The sequence below is a fragment of the Epinephelus fuscoguttatus genome, linkage group LG12, assembly GCF_011397635.1.
Source record: "Epinephelus fuscoguttatus linkage group LG12, E.fuscoguttatus.final_Chr_v1".
NCBI lineage: Eukaryota > Metazoa > Chordata > Actinopteri > Perciformes > Serranidae > Epinephelus > Epinephelus fuscoguttatus.
Window position 1 is genome coordinate 36,923 of NC_064763.1, and position 27,010 is coordinate 63,932.

Genomic DNA, 27,010 nt, shown 5'->3' on the forward strand with positions numbered 1-27,010 from the left:
TGTACCCACACAGATCTCTGTTTATCTGCTGTCAGCCTCTCTCCCTCAACCACAGCTACAGTCAGCACCCTCTGGCTCAACATGGCAGCTACACACTGATTACTGCAGGATACACACAATAAAATAAAATAAATGGTGGCTTGATTACACAGGAAGGTTAGAATAAGGAGGTGATGTCAGCGCTACCTGGAAACAATAAAGTGTTTTCAACAGTTTTCATTAATATAAGTTGAATTATTTGCCTAAAAATAAAGAAAGCTAAAAACAGCATCTTTGCTCAGTAATGAAACAAAACATGTTGTCTCTCACTGTGTGAGCATTCAAGACGATAGGGTGGCAGAGGGGTTAAATATTATGTGGTATTTAGATGCTCTGGGCTTCTTTTATCAGCGTGGAAAATTTTAGGAGGCTGTGTCTGTTTTTTTTGTTGTTTTTTTTTTACAGAGAACTTGTGATAGTGTCAAATGCACACTGGTTTCCCCAGGGCCATTATCAGTGTGTGTGTGTGTGAGTGTGTGTGAGTGAATGTTGTTGTCAAGAGCAGAGCCCCCCTTGATTCATGTGAAACAGTGGTTACACCATGTGACTCTTAGTAACATGATGGTGTACAACAAGGCATAGTAAACAACTTTACAGAGAGCGGGTGATGGTGTGTGATTTAGCACCGCTGCTTTAATGTGGCAGCGACGCCGTTCAGCTCCACTTCAGAGGATTGTCATAAAATTTAAAGTGTCTCAAAATTACAATCAGCCACATTTACGGAAACCTAACTTGTCTCCTCTGGGTAAAACAAGGCCAGTAAAAACAGGAAAACATGCAGATTCTCAGAAAGATCACATCGTTTTTAAAATTATGATAAAACACATGACTTTTTCTTCAAACAGGAACATTTAAACAGCTGTTTTATCAAGTATGCACGATTAAAAAAATCATTACAACATGATCATGTACATCAGGATGCTTTGTGCTTAAACAACAGTCAATCAATAATAATAATAATAATAATATAAATAAATAAATAAATATGAAGCACTTTTCAAATCAGTGTTACAAAGTACTTTTCATGTTGACAGGTAAAACAACAACTTTTAAAAGACCCGACAAAACACTTTACACTTTAGTTTAAATCAGTGCTTCCCAACTGGTGGGTCGTGGCCCAAATGTGGGTCACATGTCCATTCTGAATGGACCGCAAGTACAGTGAAATTTCTAGCACAGAGCTTTTATTTTGAAGCGCTGTTTCTTGCTGTAGAGTGAGTAAATAACTAGTCTCGCTCACCTGACCTTTCTCAAGAAAAGAAAGGTCGGGCTGGGCCGACTCTCACTTTAAGATTGGAGAGGAAAACGCCCCAGCTGCTTGTATTTCTTTCAACCAATCACAATCGTTCTGGGCGGTGCCACAGCAATGGTGCGCTTGCAAAAATATTGCCGGGGGGAAACAGGTTTTGGTGTAACCCGCCCAAAAATATCGCCTACAGGATGCGAACCATGGCAGAAAAATGGCTACATCCCCGCAAGATCAAACACCGCAAAAGTTAGTAAAGGACGTGTTGAAAACTGCAACCGGAGGTGGTAGGGCGGACTTCAGCGGGTAGTTTCTCCGCACCACTCAGACTAGTAAATAACAGACAGCTACTCAACAGAGACAGTAACCTAGCTCGACGACATGGCCGAACACAGGTATGATGCTGAATATATATATAACTGCATGGACCTCGAACTAATGACTAAGGAGAAATCTGTATCGTGTGGCCGGACCAGTTAGGAACCACTGGTTTAAATGAACGAAAAATTCAAGAAAAATAAGGAACGGCTCTCCGATAAAAGTTTGTTTTAAGAAGGGACTTAAAAGAGATCATGGACTCGGCTGACCTGATTGTTCCAAAGCCTCGGGGCCTCGACAGCAAACGCTCCATCCCCTTTAGTTTTCAGTGTCAGGAACAGACAAAGACCTCAGAGTACGTCCCTGGTGTGTGCGGCACTGAGAGGTGAGAGATATAGCTGGAGAGAGAGTCCATGAAGAGCCTTAAAAATGATCAGTCAAACCTTAAAATCTAAACAAAAACATACTAACCGGAGTGATGTGATCATGTTTCTTGATTAAGGCAAGAAAAGAGACTCCAAACTATCACCAAAATGAACTTTGAGGATTTGCTGTTTTTCTTGTTAAGTGAACATCTAAAGCAATTAGAAGACACCAGCTCTGGTGCTGGGAACTTCCACTTTTCTTTTTTAACTTTTGGCTTTTTGGCTTTTTTGGATTGGACAGTCTAAGTGTGAAGGGGGGAGGGAGAGAAGGAATGACATGCAGCAAAGGGCTGCAGGCTGAATCAAGCCCACGGCCGCTGCGACAAGGACATTGCCCTCGTATATAGGATGCCTATTAGATCCACTGAGCCACTGAGCACCCCAAGTTTCGGACTTAATACATTATATAATGAATGAAATAAAAATCTGTCCATCTGTTTCATCTGCTTATCTGGGGCGGGGCTGTGGAGGCAGCAGACACCGACCAAAAAAGCCGTTCTTTCACATCGGTCTGATGCATCACCAGCGGACCTTAAGGCTGCAGAAGTCTTGAACTCTCGTTGTCGACTCAGCAGCCACCAGCCTTAGTCATCAAAGACTGGCGCTATGTCAGCAGACGTCCACGTAAGTTCCCACAAAGACACCTCTGAGGTTGTGTGTTATTGTGGAAGGTCTGGGGTCTCATTTATAAAACTGTGTAGGGAAAGCTGACTTAAGGTGACGTACGAACAAAGCGCAGAAAGAGTTTACGCACAAAAATATCCTGATTTATAACACAGTGCACACTCATGTCCCACACCTGTTTCCCTTTATAAATCACAGTCAACTTGAAATGTGGCGCAGGTGAGCGAGCGTCTCGCATGCCTATCAGTGGCCAGTGAAACGCCCTGAATTGATATTCATTAACAAGAAACTGCACGAAGGAGAGCACGGCTAATGTGAAGATGAAGTTCTTGTTGGGGAGGTCGGTAACAGAAAGACTGTTGTTTGGTGACTCAGTGTGGACAGTGCTAAGGCTAAAACTGCAGCGGAGTGGCAGCTGGTGGCTGATGCCTCAGACCGGTTCAGAAGTCAAGAAGAAGTGGTCTGACATTAAGGTGTTAAGGCTGTTTGCAGTGATTTATTTAACAGAAAACCGAGGGATGTTTGGGCCGACTGTCAGACAGTGTCAGTGACTGTCTGAAATAAACACTCTAAATGAAGGAGACAGTTGCCACAGCTGTTTGACAAACAATCTAATTGTCTTGACTCAATGATTTCTTAAAATATGCCTTGTTTTCATAAACGATGCATCACATCCAGACGCTGGCGCAGCAGCAGCTCAAATGTCTGGGGATAGAGGTCAGGGTCGGGGCATCAAGCGGTAGTGGCACGTTTATCAGGTGTGCCACATTGTGCAGCACAGCACCGGCACTGCTTGGTTCCTGTGGGTGCTTCTTTGCAACGCTGGGCCCAACGCAGCGCAGAGATCCAGCAGCATTGCACACAGCAGTCAGAACCAGCCACTCATCATCCTCACCACTGAGGAAATGGTTTCAGCTTACAGAAACAGACAGGAGGTCTGCGTCACTGTGACGTGGAGTTACATTTCTGGGGAGGTGCACGTCAAGCTACGGCGTAGACTCTACATTGATGTAGTGCGATTCAGCGCCAAAGTATAAATTCCCAATTAGGCATCTCAGACAGCAGCAGCGTACAGTCAATTTGTCCAACTGTTCACATCATTATTTCACAGACTACAGTTCATCACATTATCTAATGATTACAGAATATACTTGAGTTCTTTTAAAACAAAGATATCTGCTTGTGTTTAGTCTCTTGACTCGTGTTTCTCATGTGTGCACGTCAGTCAAAGACATGTTTGTTCTTTATTCATGTTTATCCGTTTTTGCACCTGTGCACTCTTAGTATGTAAAACGTGAGAAATCATATCTGTCTTTATTTTACACACATTTATTCTTTTTCGTCTTCCTGCCACAGGGGACACAGTTTCTCATGTCTGCAGTTTTTGTGCGTACGCATGGGTCAGACCGCACATTTTCCCTTCAAGTTTGATTTATATAAATCTGGTGTACGCCACGTTTATAAATGAGGCCCCTGGAGTGATAATGGTGTCTCGTTCTGTTCAGGCAGAATCAGAGAGGTTCGACAATGTAGAGACACAAAGAGAGTGTGAGCAGACATTTAGCTCATGTCATCATCTCCTCTCCTGCTCTCACACCTCATCTAAGTGTTTGTGTGTGTGTGTGTGTGTGTGTGTGTGTACATCTCACTGTGTGTTTGCACGTATCACACCTCTGTTATCATATTGCGTTAAGCTCATAACATACCTTTCCTTAAAAGAGCACACACACACACACACACACACACACACACACACACACAAGTAGAAGCTGCACACACGCACCGGATGACCTCTCTGTCCTATTTTTAGGAAGCGCTCCTTTGGTGCTACAGAGTGCACCAGGCGGGTGGGTTTATCTGAACTTCAGCACCTCCTCTGGCACACAGCTGTCAGTCGCACCAGAGAGCGAGTGACACGTGAGGAAAAATTATGATGATGGTTGAATCTGAAAAAACAAAACCACTAACAGTGATGGATGGACACTGTGTTTTCCTCCAGAGACAGAGGACAAAGAGACCCACAGAAACACGATGCGTGCGATAATGTGTGGTTTCTTTTATGACCAGGACCTTGGGACATTTTGGTTTTGGTTCCAAACAGGTCTCAAAATATAGCCTATGTGATAGAGAAGGAGACGCTGCCCTCTGCTGGGCACAGTGTGGCACTGCAACAGAGCATCAAATGCTGTGAGAGGGTTTACATCAGATTTATACATTTGAAAGATATAAAGTTTATATCTTGCAGTTGCATCAGTGTTCTGTTCACTGTGTGACAGTGAGCAGTGGCGTCATATGGGGGAGAAAAGTTAGGATGATGGTAAAAATCTTGGCAGCAAAAACCAAACGAAACACAGGACAGAAAATAAAGAGCGACAGTATGTCACCCAGGTCTTCACAAAGATATTTGAGTCATCATCATTGGTGGAAATTAACCTGTTTTTCTTAACTAAACATGTTGCTCTTTAAGCTGCCATTTAATCACTGCAGTCAAACTTTTAGCAAGATGTTCATACCTAATCAGTTGTCTCTGTCTCCACCTGGCACCAGGCCACAGTACAGGTGCAGCTTCATCCTCAGCAGCCCTGTCTCCCCCCTTATAATGAACCAGGCCTACTCCCAACTGAGGAAGAAGGTGAGCAGCATTCTGTCACATTTCGGTCATGATGTTATTACCAGTGGTGACAGAAGATTTTTTTTATTTAAAAGTAAAAATACCACAGTTTAAAAATACTTGATTACATGAAAAAGTCCATCCATTCACTGAGGCTGAGCAAAGCATCCAAGATAACGCTCTCCAGCTCCTCCTGGAGGACCCGAGGCGTTTTCAGGCCAGATGAGATATGGGTAACACTTTCTATGAAGACCACATCTGTAGTGCATTATATGGCCACTCATAGTGAACTAGTCCATACACATTGGTAGCTTTGTCACCTTCTACCTATGTATATATGTACCTATGTGCAGTTTCACATAGATTGACCACGTCAGTGAATAGAAAAACGTGGGACAAACAGAATGACAGTTTCCGTGATTATGTACAGCATACCATACCATGACAAAAATTAGAAAACAACACCAACATTGGTCCACAGGGGGAGCCACAGCGATCCGTCGCATTTTAGCCATTTTGAAGCATTTTTCTGTTGGTTTAGATTGCACGGATGGACCTAATGAAGTAGCCAGTGGACGGACGGACGGACACACACACAGCGTGTTGCAGAGGTTAGTGGACAAAATACTGTTGAGGGTACTAAATATGGGTCGCAACCAATAATGAAAATTTTTAACAAATATTGTTGTCTCTCCGTCTCGTTTAAGTGTGAGGTGTGTACTGCCATAGCGAAACTTGAAGGGTACGGTCAAATCGGACACAAATATGGCGGTGGTCTCTCGACTTGACGTCACTGGTACCCATGAATAGCTAGCAAGCTAACCACCAAAGAAGATATTTGCAAGCTAATGTTAATAACTGGAATGTTTGCTATTAGCCTACAAGCTAACCATATGTTTCAGCTCAAGATTACTAGCTATAAAAGTCGCATCATGTAACCACCTGTATGAGTGAAGCTAGCAATGTCCAGCTGAATGTACGGTTGCTTGTAGGCTAATAGCAAACATTCAAGTAGCTTACGTTAGCTGACAAGTAGGCTAACCTTGTCTGGGATGCATCTACTCGAATCGCAACCTAGTTTAGATCACCACGCCCACTTCCTGACGGAAACCTCCGACCACCTCCAAGCTACCACGAATAAGGGCTAGTCAGCCAGCTAGCTAACTTAGCCTGTTTTGGTTTACCCTGTTACATCACAACTACTTGTAAATTTAGTACTGCCGCAAATCTATTATATGACTACTTGACTACTTATCACCACCACAAATATACTCCAAACGCATCTTCATTATTTTCACTATGTAACGTTACTGCCATTCACATAGGCTACATTCATAACACTAGAACGCCACACGAAACAGCTGTTATCACAATGAAATTGGTACAGCAGCTCCAATATGAATGGACAGCAGCAGAATCTTCATATAGTCAATGAGACATATTAATACACAGCTGCCCAAATGTCTCTTACAGTCCATCTGTCAGTGAGTTCAGACAGATTAAAGCCAGATGTTAGGTGTTAGTATTCTGACTGAGAGACAAGCTGAGGATTGTTTTATTTATTTTGAGGCTGATGTTGGCCAAAAGTTCATCTGCTCACTACAAGATATGATCTCCTACACACAAGACATTATCCTGACTGAGGACATGTTATCTTCTACATACCAGATCATGTCTCCTAACATGTGTTCACTATCTCCTAACCTTATGCACACCCACTTCAGCACTGAGATATTATCTCCTACGTAGGAGATGTTGCTTTTAAAGCCACATGATGTTGAACTTGTGTTTGAGAGAGACTCCTTCAGTGTGAACAGGAAGTGCACAAAGTTCTGTCAGAAAACAAGCAGAGCTCCATCTAAGAATATGTTTCCATTCTTACTGTCTGCTGACTGTTGGTAATGACTTCATTCAACATGTTGCATCAGTCATGTGAGGGTGAACACGTGCACATCAACACCACCACTGTAAATAGTGGGAGAAAAGGAAGCAGCCACTTCCATCATGTTCCTCTGTGATGTAGTGCAGTAAAAGTACCACATGTTCCTCTGAGATGTAGTGCAGTAAAAGTACCACATGTTCCTCTGAGATGTAGTGCGGTAAAAGTACAACATGTTCCAAGATGCAGTATGTGGAATAAAGTATATGAGGTAAAGAATGAAAAAAGAAGGTGGCAGTACGATTTGGACATTTCAGTAATAGAGTCTATATATGTAGAAATACCTATGAAAACTTTTCTTCCTCTTCTTGTCTTCTTCATTGTTATTGTTTATTATTAATGACATCATTATGATTATAATAATAATTATTATTATTATTGTTCTTGTTGTTATGCCTGTTGTTCTGAGCAAATATTGTTTCAGTTTGATGATGGGTTCCATTTTTTAGAGGTATTAGAGGTACCCCAGCTTTTTGGCAGAGAGCAAAGCATGACCTCTTAGCTTATGTCTGTCAGCTTGGTGTCCCTCTGTAGTTCTCTTCAATATTAAACCCATCCAAATGAATCTTTATCTGTGTATTAGTTCTGCATTTCCTAAAAAGTATCAGTCTTGTTTTGTTCAGGTTTAATGATCATTTATTTCTATCAAACCATATTTTTAATTTACTAAGTTCTGAACTGATCACCTGCGTTAAAACTTGAAAATTACTGCCAGAACAAAAAATATTTGTGTCATCAGCAAATAACACCAGTTTTAATACTTTTGATACGCTGCATAAATCATTGATATAAAGAACAAACAATTTAGGGCCCAACACTGACCCCTGGGGGACATCACAAGTAATGTCCAAACATGTTGAACACTGATCACCCAGCTTCACAAACTGCCTTCTGTTAGACAAATAACTCCTCACCCAGTCCAACACTTTACCCCTGATGCCACAGTGTTCTAGTTCATTGAATAATATATCATGGTCTATTGTGTCAAAACCTTTTTATGTCTATGAATATTCCAACTGTATACAGTTTATGGTCCAGTGATTCTGTGATTTCCTCAGCTGAATCTATTAATGCCAGTGATGTTGCTGTTTGATCTGAATCCATATTGACTTTCAGTGAGTCACTTGTGTTTGTCTATGATTTTTTCCAGCCGGTTATTGAAAAGCTTTTCTAGGATTTTGGAGACTTGAGGTAGTAATGAAACAGGTCTGTAGTTTGTGAAGTGGTGTTTGTTCCCAGATTTATACAGAGCTATGACTTTTGCTATTTTCATGTTGTCTGGAAATGTAGCGGTCTGAAATGATTAATTACAGATATACGTTAATGGTTTTGAAATTCCCTCAATGAGCCTTTTCACAACAGTCATATTAATGTCATCACAGTCAGTAGATGTCTTATTTGGACATTTAGCAATAATATCTAAAATGTCTTTCTCATCCACTGCTGTGAGGAACATTGAACTCAGATTTCTATCAATGAAATGATCGTTCTGCTCCTCAGATGTTCCTGGATCAATTTCTCTGAATTCTCTATAAAGTGTATTTTTCTTTTTGCAGGCATTTTGTAACCCCTTTGTGATCCAAGGATGATCTGCATATTTTAGTCTCCTAGTGATGATTTTTATAGGACAGTTTTTATCCTATAATCTTCTAAATATTCTGAAGAATTCCTCATATGCACAATTTTGTTTTGTCGTCAGGTTGATTCGTCTTGTAGCTGCTGTCAAATACTGTAAAAATTGACAAATGGTCACTGATATCACTGATTAATAGTCCACTTATTGTGTTGTTCATCATGTCAGTTGTGAATATATTGTTGATTAGCGTGGCACAGTGGGAAGTTATCCGGTGGGTCTGGTGATATTTGGATATAAGTTCATACTGTTTATTGTATGAATGAAATCATCGGTCATTTGTGTTTATTTGTATGAAGCAGGTCGATATTGAAGTCTCCACAGATGAAAATTGTTTCATGACTTTTTTTGCAAACATTTCCTCCATCCAGTCCTTGAACAGTTCAATACTGGAACCTGGTGTCCTGTATATGCAGCTAATAATTAGAGATTTATTTTTCTCTTTGTATATTTCAATTGATTTGCATTCAAGCGTGTTGTTAACGACAGCTGACATATTGTCCAACACCCTGAAGTTCAGATTTCTGTCCACATAGATTGCAACTCCCCCTCCACTTTTATTCTGCCGATCCATGTTCACAAACTCAAACCCCTCCAGCTCAAAGTCCACCCCTTTTTCCATGTTGATTCATGTTTCAGATATTGCAATGATGTTGAATAAGTGTGTAAATTGACTCAGGGAATCCTTGATGCTTGTAACATTTGCATACAGACTCCTGCTGTTAATGTGTATGATTGATCATCTACCATCTTTATTGATGCAGTTATATTGTTCATCAGTGTAATAGCAGCAGTTATTATTGATGGAGTTGAAGAAGTAGTTATCCATATCCAGTGAATTGTGATCAGTGTATTGAAATGTTTGCAGTTCCAGCTTGTCATGTTCACTGATCCTCTGAGTTGTGCTACTATTGCCTCCAGATGTGGATGAGTGAATTCTTTCAGTGTGTGTCATGGTTGTGTGTAAAGAGGTTTGTTACCTTCCAGTCCAGCTCATGTTGATCATCAGTATTTGTCCAGCTCCTCCATACTTCTTACCATTAACACTTTGGCCTCCTCTGGTGTCCCGTTAAGCTTGATGAATATTTTGCAGTTTGTGGTCCAGGTGTGTTTAATTGAACTGCAGTTTACACACTTGTATGGCTGCTCTTAAAAAGACATACTTTTTGACTCACATCAAGTCAATGTCACGTATATATCCCAGTATCACAAATCACACTTTGTGTCAGGGGACTTTACAATCTGTACGACATACGACACCTTCTGTCCTCAGACCCTCACAGCAGATAAGGAAACGCCCCCAAAAACCCCTTTCAGGCCCCGATCAGACATAAAGTGTTTTGCAGGTTGAAAATTGGAGGCGCGCCACACTTCCTTTTTTTAATTGATTGCCACTTAGTTTATTTTATTGTATGTATCCTGCAGTAATCAGTGTGTAGCTGCTGCCATGTTGAGGCAGAGGGTACTGTCTGTAGCTCTGGTTGAGGGTGAGAGGCTGTCAGCAGATAAACAGAGATCTGTGTGGGTACACGAGACCCTAAAAGAGGCTGGATCATGGGGAGTACCACCAGTTGGTCCAGGAGCCTCTCCTCCATCATGGACGTTTACAGGCAGATTTTAGGATGACTCAGGGGCAGTTTGACAACCTGCTGTCTATCATCAGGCCGTATAGCTCTGGGTATCCAGCAACCACTACCACCAGTTTCTCCCCCATTGTTTACCAACTGTAAAGTTGTTGTGACCACCACAGAAGCCCCGCCTCTCAAATCATCCCATTGGACAATTGTAAAAAAGATGACGAAAAAAGATTCCTTATGTCAGTTTGTATAAATTACAATAATAATAATAATAAAAATAATATTCTCTTTGAGGTATAGCAGAACACGTTGCCACATTCAGTGATCATTCAGTGTCAGGAATTAAAGTTAAAAAGTTAGGACCCTTTCTGCAGGTGGATCCTCCCATTCAATTTATATAATTTGGAAATAATTTGATGAAGATCAGGGGGAGCAATCCTTCACTGTGCAGATTGAAAAGTGCTGAATGAAACATTAAATAAGTGCTAAAATGTGACGTCCACACAAGTCACAGAGTCACAGTATAGTGTGTCAAAAAGACTCAAATAATGTTAAAACAAGTTCATAATAAACCATGCTGAAACACCTGTTAAAAAGTCACACTACAGTGTGTCAGAACAACTCACAGTATGTTGTGTTTAAAGAAAAAAAAGGCAGAGCTGTGCATGTTTGGACGGTGGTTCCTGTTTGCAGACAAAAGAGAGGAGGAAGATATAAAATGCAAAAAGGGACTGAAGGTGTAAAAAAGGCCCAGAAATATGACGTCATAGCCACAGAGCATTGTGGGACTTTTTCTAGCAGGAAGACGCACAGGTATTTCTGGGGTTGGCAGAGCGGTGGCGGTTGGCAACACTGGACTGTGACTGGATGAGAGATGGCAGAGGGAAGTGACGGAGCAGGAAGCGAGATAGGAGAGATGGAAGTAGGTGGCGGGAGATATGAAGACGTTTGGGATATCGTTAGGAATAATAAGCGCAAAAAGCGGGGGAATAGATCGGAGGATAGTGATTCTGAAGGGGGAGCAGCGGTAGCAGGGGAAAGGAGAGAGGAGTTTCAGGTAATCGCTAGTCTTGTGCAAAAGGGAGCTTCGTTCAGCGACTGGACCCCAATCTGACTAACTAAAATCATCAGCAGAGAAATTGGGGAGGTAAGGAGTGCCAAGATACTGAGAAATGGAGCATTGCTGATTATATGTAGGGATGAAGGACAACAAAGAGAGCAATTAGAATGAATAAAATAGAGGACAGGGAAGTGCAATGTACCCTGGCTAGAAGCAGAAAGCTAGTCAGGGGAGTTGTGACAGGGATCCCGATAAGAGTATCTGATGAGGATGTGAAAGGAAATGTAACAAATGCAAAAGTAAGGGAGGTCAAACGTCTGAAAGCAAATAGAAATGGGATTAAAAGTGATAGTCTCTCGGTTCTGATCACTTTTGATGAAGAAAGACTCGGAAAAGATATTTATTGGGTATATGTGCTATGATGTGAGGCCATATGTTCCCCCACCCCTGAGATGCTTTAAGTGTCAGAGATTTGGACATGTAGCGGCGGTTTGCAAGGGAAAGCAAAGATGTGGCAGATGTGGTGGAGACCATGAATATGGTAAATGTGATGAGGGGGCAAAACTGAAGTGTTGCAATTGTGGAGGGGAACATAGCTCAGCATACCGTGGATGCGAGGCTAGTAAAAAAGCAGCAGAGGTGCAGAGAATCAGGGTTTCCCAGGGAATGAGCTATGCAGAGGCAACAAAAGCGGTTTCAGGAAGCATACAGGTAACAAAACAAAATGTCGTTAAGAACAAAGATGCAGAACAATGCAAAAGATGTGATAAGCTGAAGGAGGAGACTCTGCTAGTGAGTAAAAATGACTTTGTACTGTTTATGGCGGACATAATTAACTGCTCAGCTCAGTCAGGGAGCCGAAATGAAAGGATCAAAATAATTCTAAAGTCACCTGAAAATTAACTTGGTGTGAATTGGCTGAGTTGCGAAGATATTAATATCATTCATAATGAAGATGCCCAACCATCTCAGACATGCACTGGATCATCTTAATGGTCTTGACCTTACTGCAGTGGAATGCAAGAAGTTTAATTGCGAATGGACAAGAGTTTAAGAAATATATTGATAATTTGAGAGAGAAACCTAATGTGCTTTGTATCCAGGAGACATGGCTGAGACCACAGTTGGATTTTATTATGAAGGGCTATTTTGCAGTTAGAAGAGATAGGGAATCTAGTAGAGGGGGAGGAGTTGCAACATTCATACAGAATGGAATGAGATATAAAATTATACAAATAAACACAGATCATGAAGCAATTGTGATTAGGGTATGGACGAATAAAGGTTCTATAGATATAGTTAACTACTATAATCCATGTGAGAAATTAAGTTTAGATATATTGAATAATGTTGGGGGATTAGTGGAAGATAGTGTAATATGGTGTGGGGATTTCAACTCACATAACTCATTATGGGGAAGCAATAACACAGATGCAAATGGTTTAGTTGTTGAGGAATTTTCAGATGATCACGGTTTGGTGTGTCTTAATACAGGGGAAGGAACACGATATAATAGCAGGCAAAACACAGAAACAGCAATTGACCTGACGTTGGGAACCAGTGCAATAGCAGGTGTAAGCACATGGAGTGTGCTTAAAAATACAACAGTGGGGAGCGATCACTACCCTGTGAAGACTGTAGTTGGCACAGAGATTTGCTTTGAAAAGAAAAAGGAAATACCTAGATGGAAATTGGGAAATGCTAATTGGGATGCTTTCAAAAAGATCAGTGCAAGCAGATTTAATAAACTTCAAGAGGAGAACCAGGTGGACGTTAACATATTTAATGAGGACCTAGTTAATGAAATAATTCAATCTGCTGAGGAAGCAATCCCTAAAAGCACAGGAACTAGACGTACCAAGAATGTGCCCTGGTGGAATGATGACTGTGGCAAAGCCATAAAAGCCAGAAATAAAGCATTTAGGCAACTCAAAAAATCCCATTCTCAGGATGCTCTGATGCAGTATAAAAGGGCCCAGGCAATAGTAAGGAGAACAATAAGATCACAAAAACGCACATTTTGGAGGCAATATTGCAGCAGTATTGGTAGTGAAGTACAACTATCAGATATCTGGGGCATGATTAGGAGAATGGGGGGGGGGGGGGGGGGTCAGAAGAAACTATGAATTAGCAGTATTAAACAGTGATGACAAAATGGCTATCAACAACTTGGAAAAAGCTGAACTTCTAGCCCAGACATTTAGGAAAGTTCATAGTTCAGATAATCTCACAGAGGAAGCCAGGCAGAGTAGAAGTAAAACCTTAAGAAGGAACCCCAGCATACTGGAGAAAATGGAGATGTCAGGAGGTCCGTTAGACTTGCCTTTTAGTGTGTTTGAGCTGAGAAGAGCTATCATTAGTGCTCGTCAAACTACCCCTGGGAAAGATGGTGTATGCTACAATATGTTGGAACACCTGACAGAGGATGCACTAGACATAGTGTTGAAGTTGTTTAATAGGGTTTGGGAGTGTGGTCAACTTCCCTCAGTGTGGAAACAAGCAATAATAGTACCAGTTCAAAAACCAGGAAAGGACTCATCAGATCCATCTAGCTACAGACCTATTGCCTTGACATCGCATCTATGTAAAATCATGGAACGAATGGTCACAGAGAGGTTAATATACTTCCTAGAAAGTAAAGCTTCTGTCCCCATATCAGAGTGGATTCCGTAGGGGTCGGAACACAATGGACTCTGTATTGTGCTTAGAATCAGACATCAGGAAAGCACAGACCAATAAGGAAGTGGTGATAGCTGTCTTCTTTGATGTTGAAAAAGCATATGACATGCTCTGGAAAGAGGGTCTTCTCATTAAATTAAAATCACTGGGAATTGGTGGGAGAGCGTATAACTGGGTTTTGGATTTTTTAATCAATAGGAAAATACAAGTAAGAGTAGGGGCAGAACATTCCAGTATTTATGAGGTAGAGAATGGTACACCACAAGGTAGTGTATGTAGTCCATTGCTATTCAATATAATGATTAATGACATATTTTCCAATGTAGAACAAAGCATAGGGAAATCTTTGTATGCGGATGACGGGGCTCTGTGGGCAAGAGGTCGAAATGTAGCTCATGTGAGTGGGAAAATACAAGCTGCAATACTTGAGGTGGAGGGGTGGGCAAGTAAGTGGGGGTTTAGATTGTCAGTGGCAAAACACAAGTAATCTGCTTTTCAAGACGGCATAAAATTACTCCACTCTCACTAAAACTGTATGGACAACATCTGGAACAGGTTAAAGTCATCAAATTTCTTGGGGTCTGGTTTGATGAGAAGCTTACATGGAGCACTCACATAGGGAAAGTTGTGAGTAAAAGTAAGAGGGTCGTGAATGTTCTTCGGTGTTTGGCAGGACAGGAGTGGGGAGCAAGCAGATCATCTCTACTAAATATATACTGGGCACTCATGAGATCAATATTTGATTATGGGTGTATAGCGTATATGTCGGCAGCAGAGTCAAATCTGAAGAAGCTGGATGTTCTGCAAGCTCAGGCCCTAAGAATCTGCAGCGGAGCTTTTAAAACATCTCCAGTGTCAGCGATGCAGGTGGAAATTGGAGAGTTGCCTCTGCGAATTAGAAGAGTTAAGCTAATGTTGGCATACTGGGTCAATCTGCAGGGGCATGGTGATGAACATCCTGCCAAGAATATCTTAGCAGACTGCTGGGAACACAATGAGACTAATTTCAGGAGTTTTGGTTGGATTGGTGACGTGAAAGCACGAATCATAGGACTGAGTAAATTGCAGTACAGCCTCACAGTCCCAATCTCTTCCATTCCTCCTTGGTTATTTCCTTTGCCAAATGTAGACCTCAAAATACAGCAAGAATTGAAGGAAAAAATCAGGGAAACATCCTATATGGCATATAGTCCAGAATTATTTTGACCAGTATTTCTCAGATTCAGTGTTTATTTTTACAGATGGATCCAAAGATCCAGACACAGGCTGTGCAGGAGCAGCAGTATATATTCCGGTGAGTGGCACACATATTAAGAAAAGGGTATCAGATCATCTTTCAGTATACACCACAGAACTGCTGGCTATACTATTGGCATTACAGTGGATAGAGGAGAGGGAAATACAAAAAACAGTTATTGCATCAGACAGTTTTTTATCAAGCATTAGATCAGGCAGATCAGCATTCAGGATGGACATAGTCAATGAAATATACCTAATAATGTACAGAATGCATGTTAAGGGCATATTCACAAAATACATCTGGGTCCCTGCTCATGTGGGTGTGGAAGGAAATGAGCAGGTAGATATTCTGGCCAAGCAAACACTCCGAATTGCACAGGTAGACATGAAAGTTCCACTAAGCAAAGCAGAGGTTAAATCATTCATTAAGAAATATACACAAACTACATGGCAGGAATATTGGGACAACAGCGAAACTGGAAGGCACCTGTATCAAATACAAAGGCATGTGGGTGATGGGAGGAAGGTGGGCTTCAAACGTAGGGAAGAAAACATTATAACACGGCTGAGAATAGGTCATTCAGGTCTCAATCATACATTGCACAAAATAGGCAAACACCCTACCGGAAACTGCACACACTGTAACCAGCCAGAAACAGTTGAACATGTACTACTTCACTGCAAGAAATATGACACCCAGAGGAAAAATCTTAGTCAGTCATTAAGGAAGGCAAATCACCACGACTTTACACTAACAGGGCTTTTGGGGAAATCAGTATTCAAGATACAATATGACATTGTTAAGTACATTAAAGAAACTGAGTTAGATAACAGAATCTAGTTTTTTTTTTTTCTTTGTTTTGTTTTGTTTTGTTTCCTGCCTTATCTCTTGTTCACACTCCAGTCCAGTTGGTGGCGGTAATGCACCATGAGTTGGTTTGCCAACCGCCAATAAACCCCACAGAAGAAGAAGAAGAAGAAGAAGAAGAAGAAGAAGGACGGAACAACAAGAAGGTTAAGACAGTGTTAATTGTATGCGTCATCTCCTGGTTCAAGATGTCTTCCAATGGACTTTTAACCATGCGTGCTGAGATCTGCAGACGCTTGGTAAGACAGGGCGTGTTCATGAATGTGCTTGGGTTTGTCTTTATTGTTTAATTGCATAGAAATGCTGTAGTTAGGCTGGCTGTAAACGTAAGGCCCTGTTACTTGTAGCACCTCAGCTAACATTGACCTGTTTATGTCAGCGGAGCGTCCTTGACCGAAGGAACGTTAATGTAGCAGCCCGAAAATACCAAAGAACACCTTCAGGTCGCTCGAGCGCCTTAGTCATCACGTCATTGTTTAGCAAAGTCTAATTACGTTAACAACAGTAGCTTACTGAAAGAATGAAACGCAAAAGAACATAAATTGACTGACAGTTTCAATAGCATTTTAGTCCGTATTTTGTCATTAATAAGCTAACCTCACCTGCCTGCGTGAAGTTGGCTTCGGATTCGTAGCTCCCTAAATTAGGGGAGCTGGAGGGAGTAATGTATATTGCTGAGCGACTGATCCTCCACGTTTTGCACATCTTACTGCTGTGAACGCATGTTGGGGCTATCAGGTAACGACTCAGTGCTGTCTGAAACCCATTTTCTAGTATGAAAGGCTTTATTCTATCTGTGAAAATACCAAAACAAACAAACAAACCCAAAAGCATTTCACTGTGCGTTTCACATGTGGACTGTAACGTTGCTTCGAAGCAGGATTTGAAGTTCGCGAGGTAACTTCGGTGTTTACCCTGGGTTTTCAGTACTATGAAGCTTATTCTCCTTTTACCGGGTTTAATCACCAAAGCAACGTATGCTGAGCGGCAAACCTGCTTCTGAGCAGGTTAACTTAAGGGTATCGTTTCTGTCAACACTCCGACCTCTGACCAATCAGAATACTTATGAAAAGTATATATGAACAAAAGTCCGGTGTCTCAGGGAACAAAAGAGGAGCCTACAGGCTGTTATAGGTCAGTAGAATCACTTAGCCTAATTACCCCAGGGCTCTTTGTCCACTGCATTTTACTACAGACCTTAAATTTATATATATATATTTTATTTATTTATTATTAATCCCCCTGAGGGGAAATTCAATTTTTTCACTCCGTTGTCATTAACACACAGGTCGGAAATATAAACACATGCACAAAGTGGAGAGATGTCAGTGTGAGTGTCAGTTGGGGGGGTTCAGTGCCTTGCTCAAGGCACTGAACCCCCAGTGCCTTGCAGAACATCCAGCTTCTTCTGCAGAGCGTGGACTGGTGGCTGGAGAGGTGCCAGTTCACCTCCTGTTGAACTGGCACCTCTCCAGCCACCAGTCCACGCTCTGCATTTGGTCCGGACGGGGACTTGAGCAGGCGACCCTCCGGTTCCCAACCCAGGTCTCTATGGACTGAGCTACTGCCGCCCCCACACAAATAAATGGAGAGATTGTTTACAACACTTAACACATGATTTTAGCACTATTTTAAGTAATGCAAAGTTTACTTTGGTCCACAGTGATAGTGCTGCTACCAGCTCAAAATAATGAGATACCTACGTGATGAGAACTAGGATAAAACAGAAAATATTTTATTAGTAAAATAATCCCCACACTGTTAATCGGCTCCAGTTTTTGTAAATGCCACATTTTGGTCCACCTTTTACTTCAGCAGCAGAAACAGTCTGGCATCACTTGAAAGTGTTCTATGTGATATATTCAGAGTTGTATTATCACCATCCAACTAAACAGCAAAAAGTACTGTATACTAATGTCATATCAGTGACCTGCACGTAACTTAAGTCTCGGATCATGGTGAATTTTTGGATATTGATTTGAATGTTTCTAGATTTTCCGTTTTAAAATTATAGGTCATTGGGGCGTCGGTGGCTTAGTGGTAGAGCAGGCGCCCCATATACAAGGCTGTTGCCGCAGCGGCCCGGCTCAAATCCAGCCTGTGGCCCTTTGCTGCATGTCGTCCCCTCTTTCTCTCTTCCCCCCTCACGCTTACCTGTCCACACTGTAAATTAAAAAAAAACTGTAAAAATCAAATACCTTTCACATTAATGTCTGTAATTTCACGGTATACATTATGTATTTTAGGAAACAGCCAAGTCTGTCTACAGTAATTTCATGTTAAAATACTATTTTTTCCATGCACAATAACAAAATTAACGTATAAAAACGAAGTAGGTTCATAAAACTTAAGATAAATATCTGCAAATTTACAGTATTAATCTGTCATTTTAGAGAATTAGTATATTAAAAAACAACCATTGGACAGTGGAAAAACAAGCTAAATACATTAAAAATACATCAAAAATAGCTACATGTAAGGCCAATCCCTGTAAATTAAGGGTATTTAGTAGTCATTTCATGAAACCGTCTTGTCCATCTACACTGATTTGCTGCGTAACTGTGGTTTTCCCAAGTAAAAAAACAATGACACAATGTATAAACAAAATATGTATCTTTAATCAAATAGGAATTTCTGCACATTTACAGTATTAGTTATTTTAGAGAATTGGACAATGGAAAATTAAACACTGTACATCAGAATACATTAATATGTATATTTAAAGATAATACCTGTAAATTTAGGGTATTAAACAATCATTTTAGTAATCTGAACAAATATTGTTAAAAACTTTCATTTGACAGAAAAACAAGGATACTAAGTCATTACACATTAAAACAGCTAAGGCAATCTCTGTAAATGTAAGGTATTCAGCAGTTATTTTATATAATTGTTCAATATAATGTTTGACTTCTAAAATATTGTTTTTATATTAAAAAAAAAAAAAAAAAAAAGTTGGAATATTTCAATATTTTAAACCCTGGGCCCAAATGACATGTTTTCAGTCACAATCCCTAATAGCAGAAACCAGATAGCTCCCTGCCCCGCCCATCCTGTAACACTTGAAAGCCCCCTCCTATTCTACTGCATGGGCATGAGCAACAATCTATGATAAACTTTTTCAAAACATGACACTCGCAGTATAATCATACAGTAATCATCAGTATGTTATCTTGAAAAATATTGATTTAAAAAAAGCTGTGCAGACCAAAGAAAAATTTCAAATCTGTGACTTGTTTTATTTTTGAATACCATGGAGTTCAAATAGTTACATGATATGAAATATATATTTCTGGCGGTGGATAGATGGACCATAGTTATTAACAGAAAAGCATTGCAGATTTTGCTCTTTTCACAGGCCATGTTTACAATAAGTAAACACTACACCAGTTTTATACTTTAAAGTGATATTCATAACTTTTGTGTTGAACTGTCCATACTACAAGTCCAAAATATTGAGCAGCTTCTTCAGCAGCTGCTCCTGTGCTCTACAAGTAAGTTACTTTGACTAGACCTCCATATGCATTAATTGCAAGGCAAAACTGGAAATAGAAACATCTTTCGTCTATAAGTAACATCAGCATAAGAACTACCTACTTACAAAAAATACATAAATTATGTGTACTTGGAGTTTTTTTGAGTTTGGCCCATGTTCCACTTGTCAACATGGAGAGGGTGGACTTTATGTCCTATACTACAGCCAGCCACCAGGGGGCGATTGAGATGTTTTGGCTTTACTTGAGGAGCTGTCATGCTGTCCATCATACTGTATTACAAATGTACTATTCATGCTAAGTATGTCAGATTGAGTATGTAGTGTTTCAGCTGCATAGTATGTGGATTATGTGTGCAAGAAATGCCCGCATGTATACTAAATTATCAAGAATTTTTGAGTATGCAGTGTGAGCTGACTGCACATACTCAACTCAATGCACTGCTAGCCTGATACTCAGAATTGCCATTTCATTTCACTGCATTATTCAGTCTGACCGTGCTCTCATAGTAGCCGTTAGCATAGTAGCTAAGTGTCAAAGCAATTTCTCAAGATACGAGGTGCTATACACAACTTTTGGAGACAGATGGACCTGGTTTCGTCTCAGAAGCCATCAAAATGTGCAGGGGTAATAGAACTCTGATACGAGGTGTCCTGAGAGGCTAGGCATTGGGGTATATTTCATCCCCAAGATCCCATTACCTAAACCACATCTAAACAGAGCTAAATGTTTCTGGTGGATTAAGCTGTGTGGTAGACCACAGTCAACTCAACATTAAGAAGATAAACAAGGATGTCTACATTTGTTTTAAGGCAAGTCAACATTGTGGATGTATGGTATGGATTCTTTTTTCACCGCAGTGAAAAAGCAACGTATCCCCGTGGGATGGCGGTTAAAATTTGACATAATTACATAGGTTTTTCTAACATATACTAGCAGAATCTACTTATTGCCTATTATGTGCAATAAGAGTAATTTTGAGGCCTTTTTCTCAATGGAATGAATTTGTATTGGGAGCTGGACTCTGTTCCACAATTGTGAAGCACAGGAGCAGCTTATGAAGACGATCAGCAATATTTGGACTTAGGTCAAAGACATTAAACTTTGTAACTAGGATACATTCAATTTGGGCAATACATACTGTGCGTGAGAAACTGCTGTCAGATCATTTCAAACTGTCCGTTCACTTGCTTGGCTGCTGGGGCCTCCTTAAATACCTCCGATTGTCCAGCTAGGGAGAAAACAGGCATTTGTTTAGACAGTCCATGTCAACCTTTTGGCATTTTACGGACAAACATTCATGAGAACTGAAATTATCATTTCTAGTTTGAGTTGCTTTTTTATTATCATAGATTACCAGGAATCCTGAAGTAAATTTCAATACCTTTTTAAAAGACCTTCTCAAAATATTTTAAGACCTCGTCGCCACTTCAAGCAGTAATCAGCAACACATCTTTAACTTACTAAACAGTTGTAGTTTGCAATTAAATCTATAGAGCACAACCATACAACAGAACTCAGATAAGATGGGAAGGAACAAAGCTCAAAAGAATAAATCAAACCAAAGGCAAGGATTGAACTGAGGAAGAACTGATATATGGAGAGAGAAATTTCCAAAGAGTCAAATTTACACGTGGAGTAATAAGGATTGTTCCAGACGTTCTCGTATCGACTTTTGGGTTGTATCCAAAACTTTTGATAAGGACAGTATCACGGTTATGATGGTTTTATCTACACCCTTAACAAATCACAAGGCAAAAACAATTAATGTTTGTCTTTTTCTTGATAAATCTGGATTTAAAAAAAGTATCTTATTGTAAAATGAACAGCTCCCACTTAAATCACAATTGTGGATGATAACAGAATTTTGATTTTGGGTGAACTCTCTTTAAATGATGTGGAGAATTTAAAATTAAATGAGCTGCAAAACAAATTAGATGACATGTATAAACTGAAAGCAGATGGGGCTTTCGTTTGGTCTAGGCAGAAATGGCAAGAGCATGGTGAGCAATTGTCTGCCTACGTCTTTAATTTAGAAAAATCACAAGCCAAATACAACTCTATACTACAGTTACATATTAATGGAACTGTCAATAAAAAGGACATTTAATGTTAACGTTTCTGGTGTAGGAAACAGATCGCAAAAGTTTGCTGTCGCAAGATAATGAGTAACAAGCTGATCTGGCAGGCCGAGCACGCCTGCACATCATTGTTTTTAATAGTCGTGGGGAAGGGGTGGCTTGCTTGGAGTTTGCAAAAAGCACCTAAAGGACTCTGACTGTGAGAAAAACTCCAAGCCAGCTTTCCTGTGTCTTTCACTGAGGAGAGGCTTCCATCTGGCCACTCTGCCATAAAGCCCATATCGGTGGAATGTTACAGTGATGGCTGACCTTCTGGAAGTTTCTCCCATCTCCACACAGGATCTCTGGAGCTCAGCCAGAGTGACCATCAGGTTCTTGGTCACCTCTCTTACCAAGGCCCTTCTACCCTGATTGCTCAGCTGTGCTGGGTGGCCAGCTCCAGGAGGAGTCCTGGTTATTCCAAACTTCTTCCATTTAAGAATTATGGGGCCACTGTGCTCTTGGGAACCTTCAATGCAGCAGATTTTGTTTGTAGCCTTCCCCAGATCTATGCCTCGACACAATCCTGTCTCTGAGCTCTGCAGGCAGTTCCTTCCACCTCATGGCTTGGTTTTTCCTCTGATATGCATTGTCAGCTGTGAGACTTTATATAGACAGGTGTGTGCCTTTCCAAATCATGTCCAATCAATTGAATTTACCACAGCTGGACTCCAATCAAGGTGTAGAAACATCTCAAAGATGACCCAGATAAATGGAAGCAACCTGAGCTACATTTCAAGTGTCATAGTAAAGGGTCTGAAAACTTACTACAATGTGATATTTTAGTTTTTACTTTTTAATAAATTTGCAAAAATTTCTAAAATTCTGTTTTCACTTTGTCATTATGGGATATGGAGTGTAGATTGATGAGATTAAAAATGAATTTAAATGATTTTAGCAAAAGGCTGCAAAAGAATGTGAAAATAATGAAGGGGTCTGAAAATTTTCTGAACCCACTGTATCTATTTTACAAGCTAACCAGGGCCGTGCAGACACCTCAAGGGAATGTGTTAAAGAAGGGCACATGGAGGAATATTACACCAATACCACGCACCAACATAATTTACAGCACAACCAACCCATATTCAAACAGAATGTAACAAATAATCTTACAACAAACTAGGACTGCGCAGTTAATCGTAAAATAATCGAAACCGACATTTAGAAACTCTAATCGACTTAATCTTGCTCATGTCAATTAATCATGGTGTTCACTGTTGCCATGACAGTAAAGGTTGAATATCTTTAAGGAATTTGAAAACTTGTCTCCGGTGATCATTTTAACCCAAACCATGATCTTTTCATAGTTCTAATCAAGTGAGTTTTGTGCCTAAACCTAACTAGACATTAACCTCAGCGTCACACCTTAAAACTCCGTAAAGATACACGTGTGAAAATATAACAAAATATCCAGGTATGAGGGCAGTGTAAAATACAAAACAAAAGAAACTGTGTAAATACATAATTGTTCATCAAGGGTGGAGATAATCATTCATTAATCATAATCAAGGTTAAAAGTTAAATTAATCGTGATTTTGACTTTTGCCATAATTGCCCAGCCCTACAACAAACCGTATCATAGTATATCATTGCCCCCTGCCTGATGTAACTGGAGAGGGACTATGATTCGTTTTCTAAAACATTAAACATGTCAATCACAGATCCTGATAACACGTCTCTTTCCAAAATAGATTCATGCAGTTATATACTGAGTTTTACAGAGACATAAATATGGTCTTACCTTCTCCAGGTCTAAGTCTTTTTTACAGGCATGACATCAATACAAGCAGCTTGCACACATATATGGGGAAACAGGAGAAAAAAAGTCAGCCTTGCTCTGTCCAAAGCTAATAAAAGCTTACAAATTAACATATACCAAAAATTCTTTATTCCCAAAATGTCATTTATCTATATAGTCATCATAGTCTTGCTGCACCTCTGGTGGTAATGTCAGCCAGTGCATCTCCGCTGAGACAGGTAGGAAGTATGTCCATCTGCACAGGCTTTAATTGCAAGCTCAAATCTAGATTTATAGATCGGAAAAATGTTATTTGTCCTTACCATCTCCATGGAAATAGGACAGTAATTCCAATCTAGTGAACCACAGTCTTTGTTGTGTCTCATTGGGTTGAGTAGCCATTCTCACTGGGAGTCATTCTCTATCATATATTAAATATATGCATTCCATAAAATAATTTTAAATTGTCTTTCTACAGTAATGTACAGTTAAAAAATATAAAATCACTTTAACCATGCATGCTAAATAACCTGCAATTTTGTGGAAATAATCACAGATTTCTGTAATTTTATATACATTTCTTCATTACAGTTATTAGGAAAGATCTGTAAAATGACATCACATATGTAAAATTACATTTGAATATGAAAAAGACATGTTAAGTTGCCTCTAAAAACATAATAATAATGTAATCTTATTATGGTTAATTTTTTGTAATTTTAAGGGTAAATGTTTAAATTACTGCTAATGTATGTTAATCTGCAGTTATTGTCTTATTGAAAATGGTGATAAACCTGTAAAAAAAAAAAAAAAAAAGAAAAAACATTTTATATAAAATTACAGTGGAATGTATACCATATAAATGGTAAAAATTTAAATTACTCCCAATATCTGTAAATATACAGGCATTTTATTGTTTTAAAAAAGCAAAAATCTGTAAGAATACAGAATGCTTTCTGTAAAATTACATTATTTAAAGTGCACTTTTTGTAAAATAATATACTTTAAGTTGACTTTATACAGTAATGTACAGTAAATTACTTTTGTATATGTACAAATACTACTCATTACCTCTAAAAAAAAAAAAACACAAAATCACCTTAACCACACATGCTTAATGACCTGCAATTTTATGGAAAACACTACAGATTTCTGTAATTTTACGTACATTTCTTCATTATCAAGAAAGATATGTAAAATTACATCACATTTTATGTAAAATTACATTTGAATATGAAAGAAATATGTTAATTTACCTTTTAAAAACATAGTAATAATGTAATATTATATTATTAGTAATTACATGTAATTCTAAAGGTAAATATTTAAATTACTGCTAGTATCTGTTAATTTACAGTTACAACATTGTCTTATGGAAAATGGTGGTAAACCTGTAAAAACATACAGAAAATTGTATGTAAAATTACAGTTAAATATGTACAAATACAATAAATTGTCATTAAAAAACATAATATTAATGTCATCTTAAATTATGGTTAATTAACTGTAATTTTAAAAATAAAATCTAAAATTACTGAAAATATCTGTAAATATACTAGCATTTCATTGTTTTATTGGAAAACAGGAAAAATCTGTAAAAAATTACAGAACATTTCCTGTAGAATTACATTTTTTCTAAAGGCAAAATGGCCAAAAAATATCTTTAAAAAAAAAAAAAGATTATAGATATTCGTTTACATCCCACGCCACTGGCATTTTACTCTGTCATAGTTGCAGACACTTTTGCTACAGTTTCATCTCATATCATATGAAGTAGCCTACTGCATTCATGGTTCTGATGATGTTGCTTACAATTTGCAACCCTGCCTCTTTCACATGAACGTGCTTGAGGCTGGATAGGAAGTTGACTTAACTGGTTGATAGGAAGTTGACTTAACTGGTTGATAACCAGCTTTGTAGTACCGGTTATCCAAATGGACAATGTTAGTGTTAGTCAAACCAGATAACGACAAGATATCCAGAGTAAGTTGAACTGGCTTCATAATACAGGCCTCTGGTCCTGATTAAAAACCACTGTACCTAGACTGGTCAGGGGGTCTGGGGCCATATTCACATTCTGAGAGCTCACTCAAAAAGCTCGTAACTTACTCTCTAATTTTTTCGTGAGGAGTCCTAACTCAGGAGTGATTTAGGAAAGTTCCCAGAGTAAATTTGAGTAAGAAAGGGACAGAAACTGTTGGAGGTGTGGTTGACTCTGTTGCTGTGATGCATTCTTTTAACATACATGATTGATTGTCACAGACACCCCTTTGTGAGCCTGCAAAGTGTGGTCACCCAGTGGAAATGAAATGCTAACTGTGACTTTTGTTATTGTTAGTGTGATCGCTCGCTTCGGGAATAACTTTTATTTTTACAAGGACGTAATCTTAAATTTCAGTGGAAATTCTAGGAAAATGTCACAATTATGAGAACAGTTCTTTGTACTAGTAAACTGTCAACTCTGGACTAGATTTTCCCAGAGAGGCTAAAAATGATTTAAAACACAGTTTCAGATTTATAAAAACCTTCATTCTATTTGTGAAAATGAAAAAAGGGACATTTCATTGTGTTTTCACTGCAGTTTTGTTTGCTTATTTCATTGGTGCGCAGCATACTCAAACTCTCACTGAGCGTCTGTTCCAGCCATCTAATCACATTTTATTAGGGTAAACGTCCCTATTCAGCCCACCAAATCTGCTTTTCAGACATTTTTAATACCGCCCCAATATAAGTGAGAAGATTTTAGTTAAAATGATAGTCTAGTCTCTCATTTGAAGTGTCAATAATTTAGTAATACTAATTTTTTTTTTTTTTTTATTGTTTAATTTGTCAAAATATGTCCCCTTTAAGCCCATGGGTGTTCCAAAATAAGCCCACTTCATGATTTGTTGATAAATAAATACATATATATTTATAAATCTTAAGAATCCAAACTTGTTCTATTAAAATCTGTAATCTCTTAGCTCTCAATAGCTATTTTCATTTTCTCTCCACTCCTATCCTCTGGACTGTAAATGGCATTTGAAATAGGCATGATCAGCCTTTGCTGTGTTGTGGTTCAAAAGTCAAAAGGGAGGAAATCTCCATTGAAACACAGTCAAGTGGGCTTAATGGGAGCAGGTGGCTTAAAGGGAACATAAGTGAATTTCTGGTTAAAAGTCAGAATATTTTATTCTGTCATGCACTGAAGTAATTAGCTATACTCAATTACATCCACCCTAAATAGTGCGATTTTGTTTTTTTGTTTTTTTTGCTAGTGTCCCCTTTAAGCCCACTTGATAAAAATGTTAATTAAAAAATAAATAAAGATAAATATACACATCTATTATCTATTTAACAGTATAATAATATATTCTGCACACAAAAATGTAAACTATACACACTTATCATGCTTTGTCAT

The 27,010-nt window shown here is 39.2% G+C and overlaps 1 protein-coding gene across 2 annotated transcripts in view; it reads left to right on the forward strand.

Annotated features, from left to right (window-relative positions):
- The first annotated feature begins 16,341 nt into the window (after positions 1–16,341).
- Positions 16,342–27,010, forward strand: part of acat1 (acetyl-CoA acetyltransferase 1) — a 47,558-nt gene continuing 36,889 nt past the window's right edge. For both annotated transcript variants that reach the window (XM_049591562.1, XM_049591563.1), the window contains exon 1: positions 16,342–16,497. In XM_049591562.1, the coding sequence (XP_049447519.1) occupies positions 16,447–16,497 (51 nt within the window). In that variant the 5' untranslated portion in view covers positions 16,342–16,446. The remainder of the gene's footprint in view (positions 16,498–27,010) is intronic.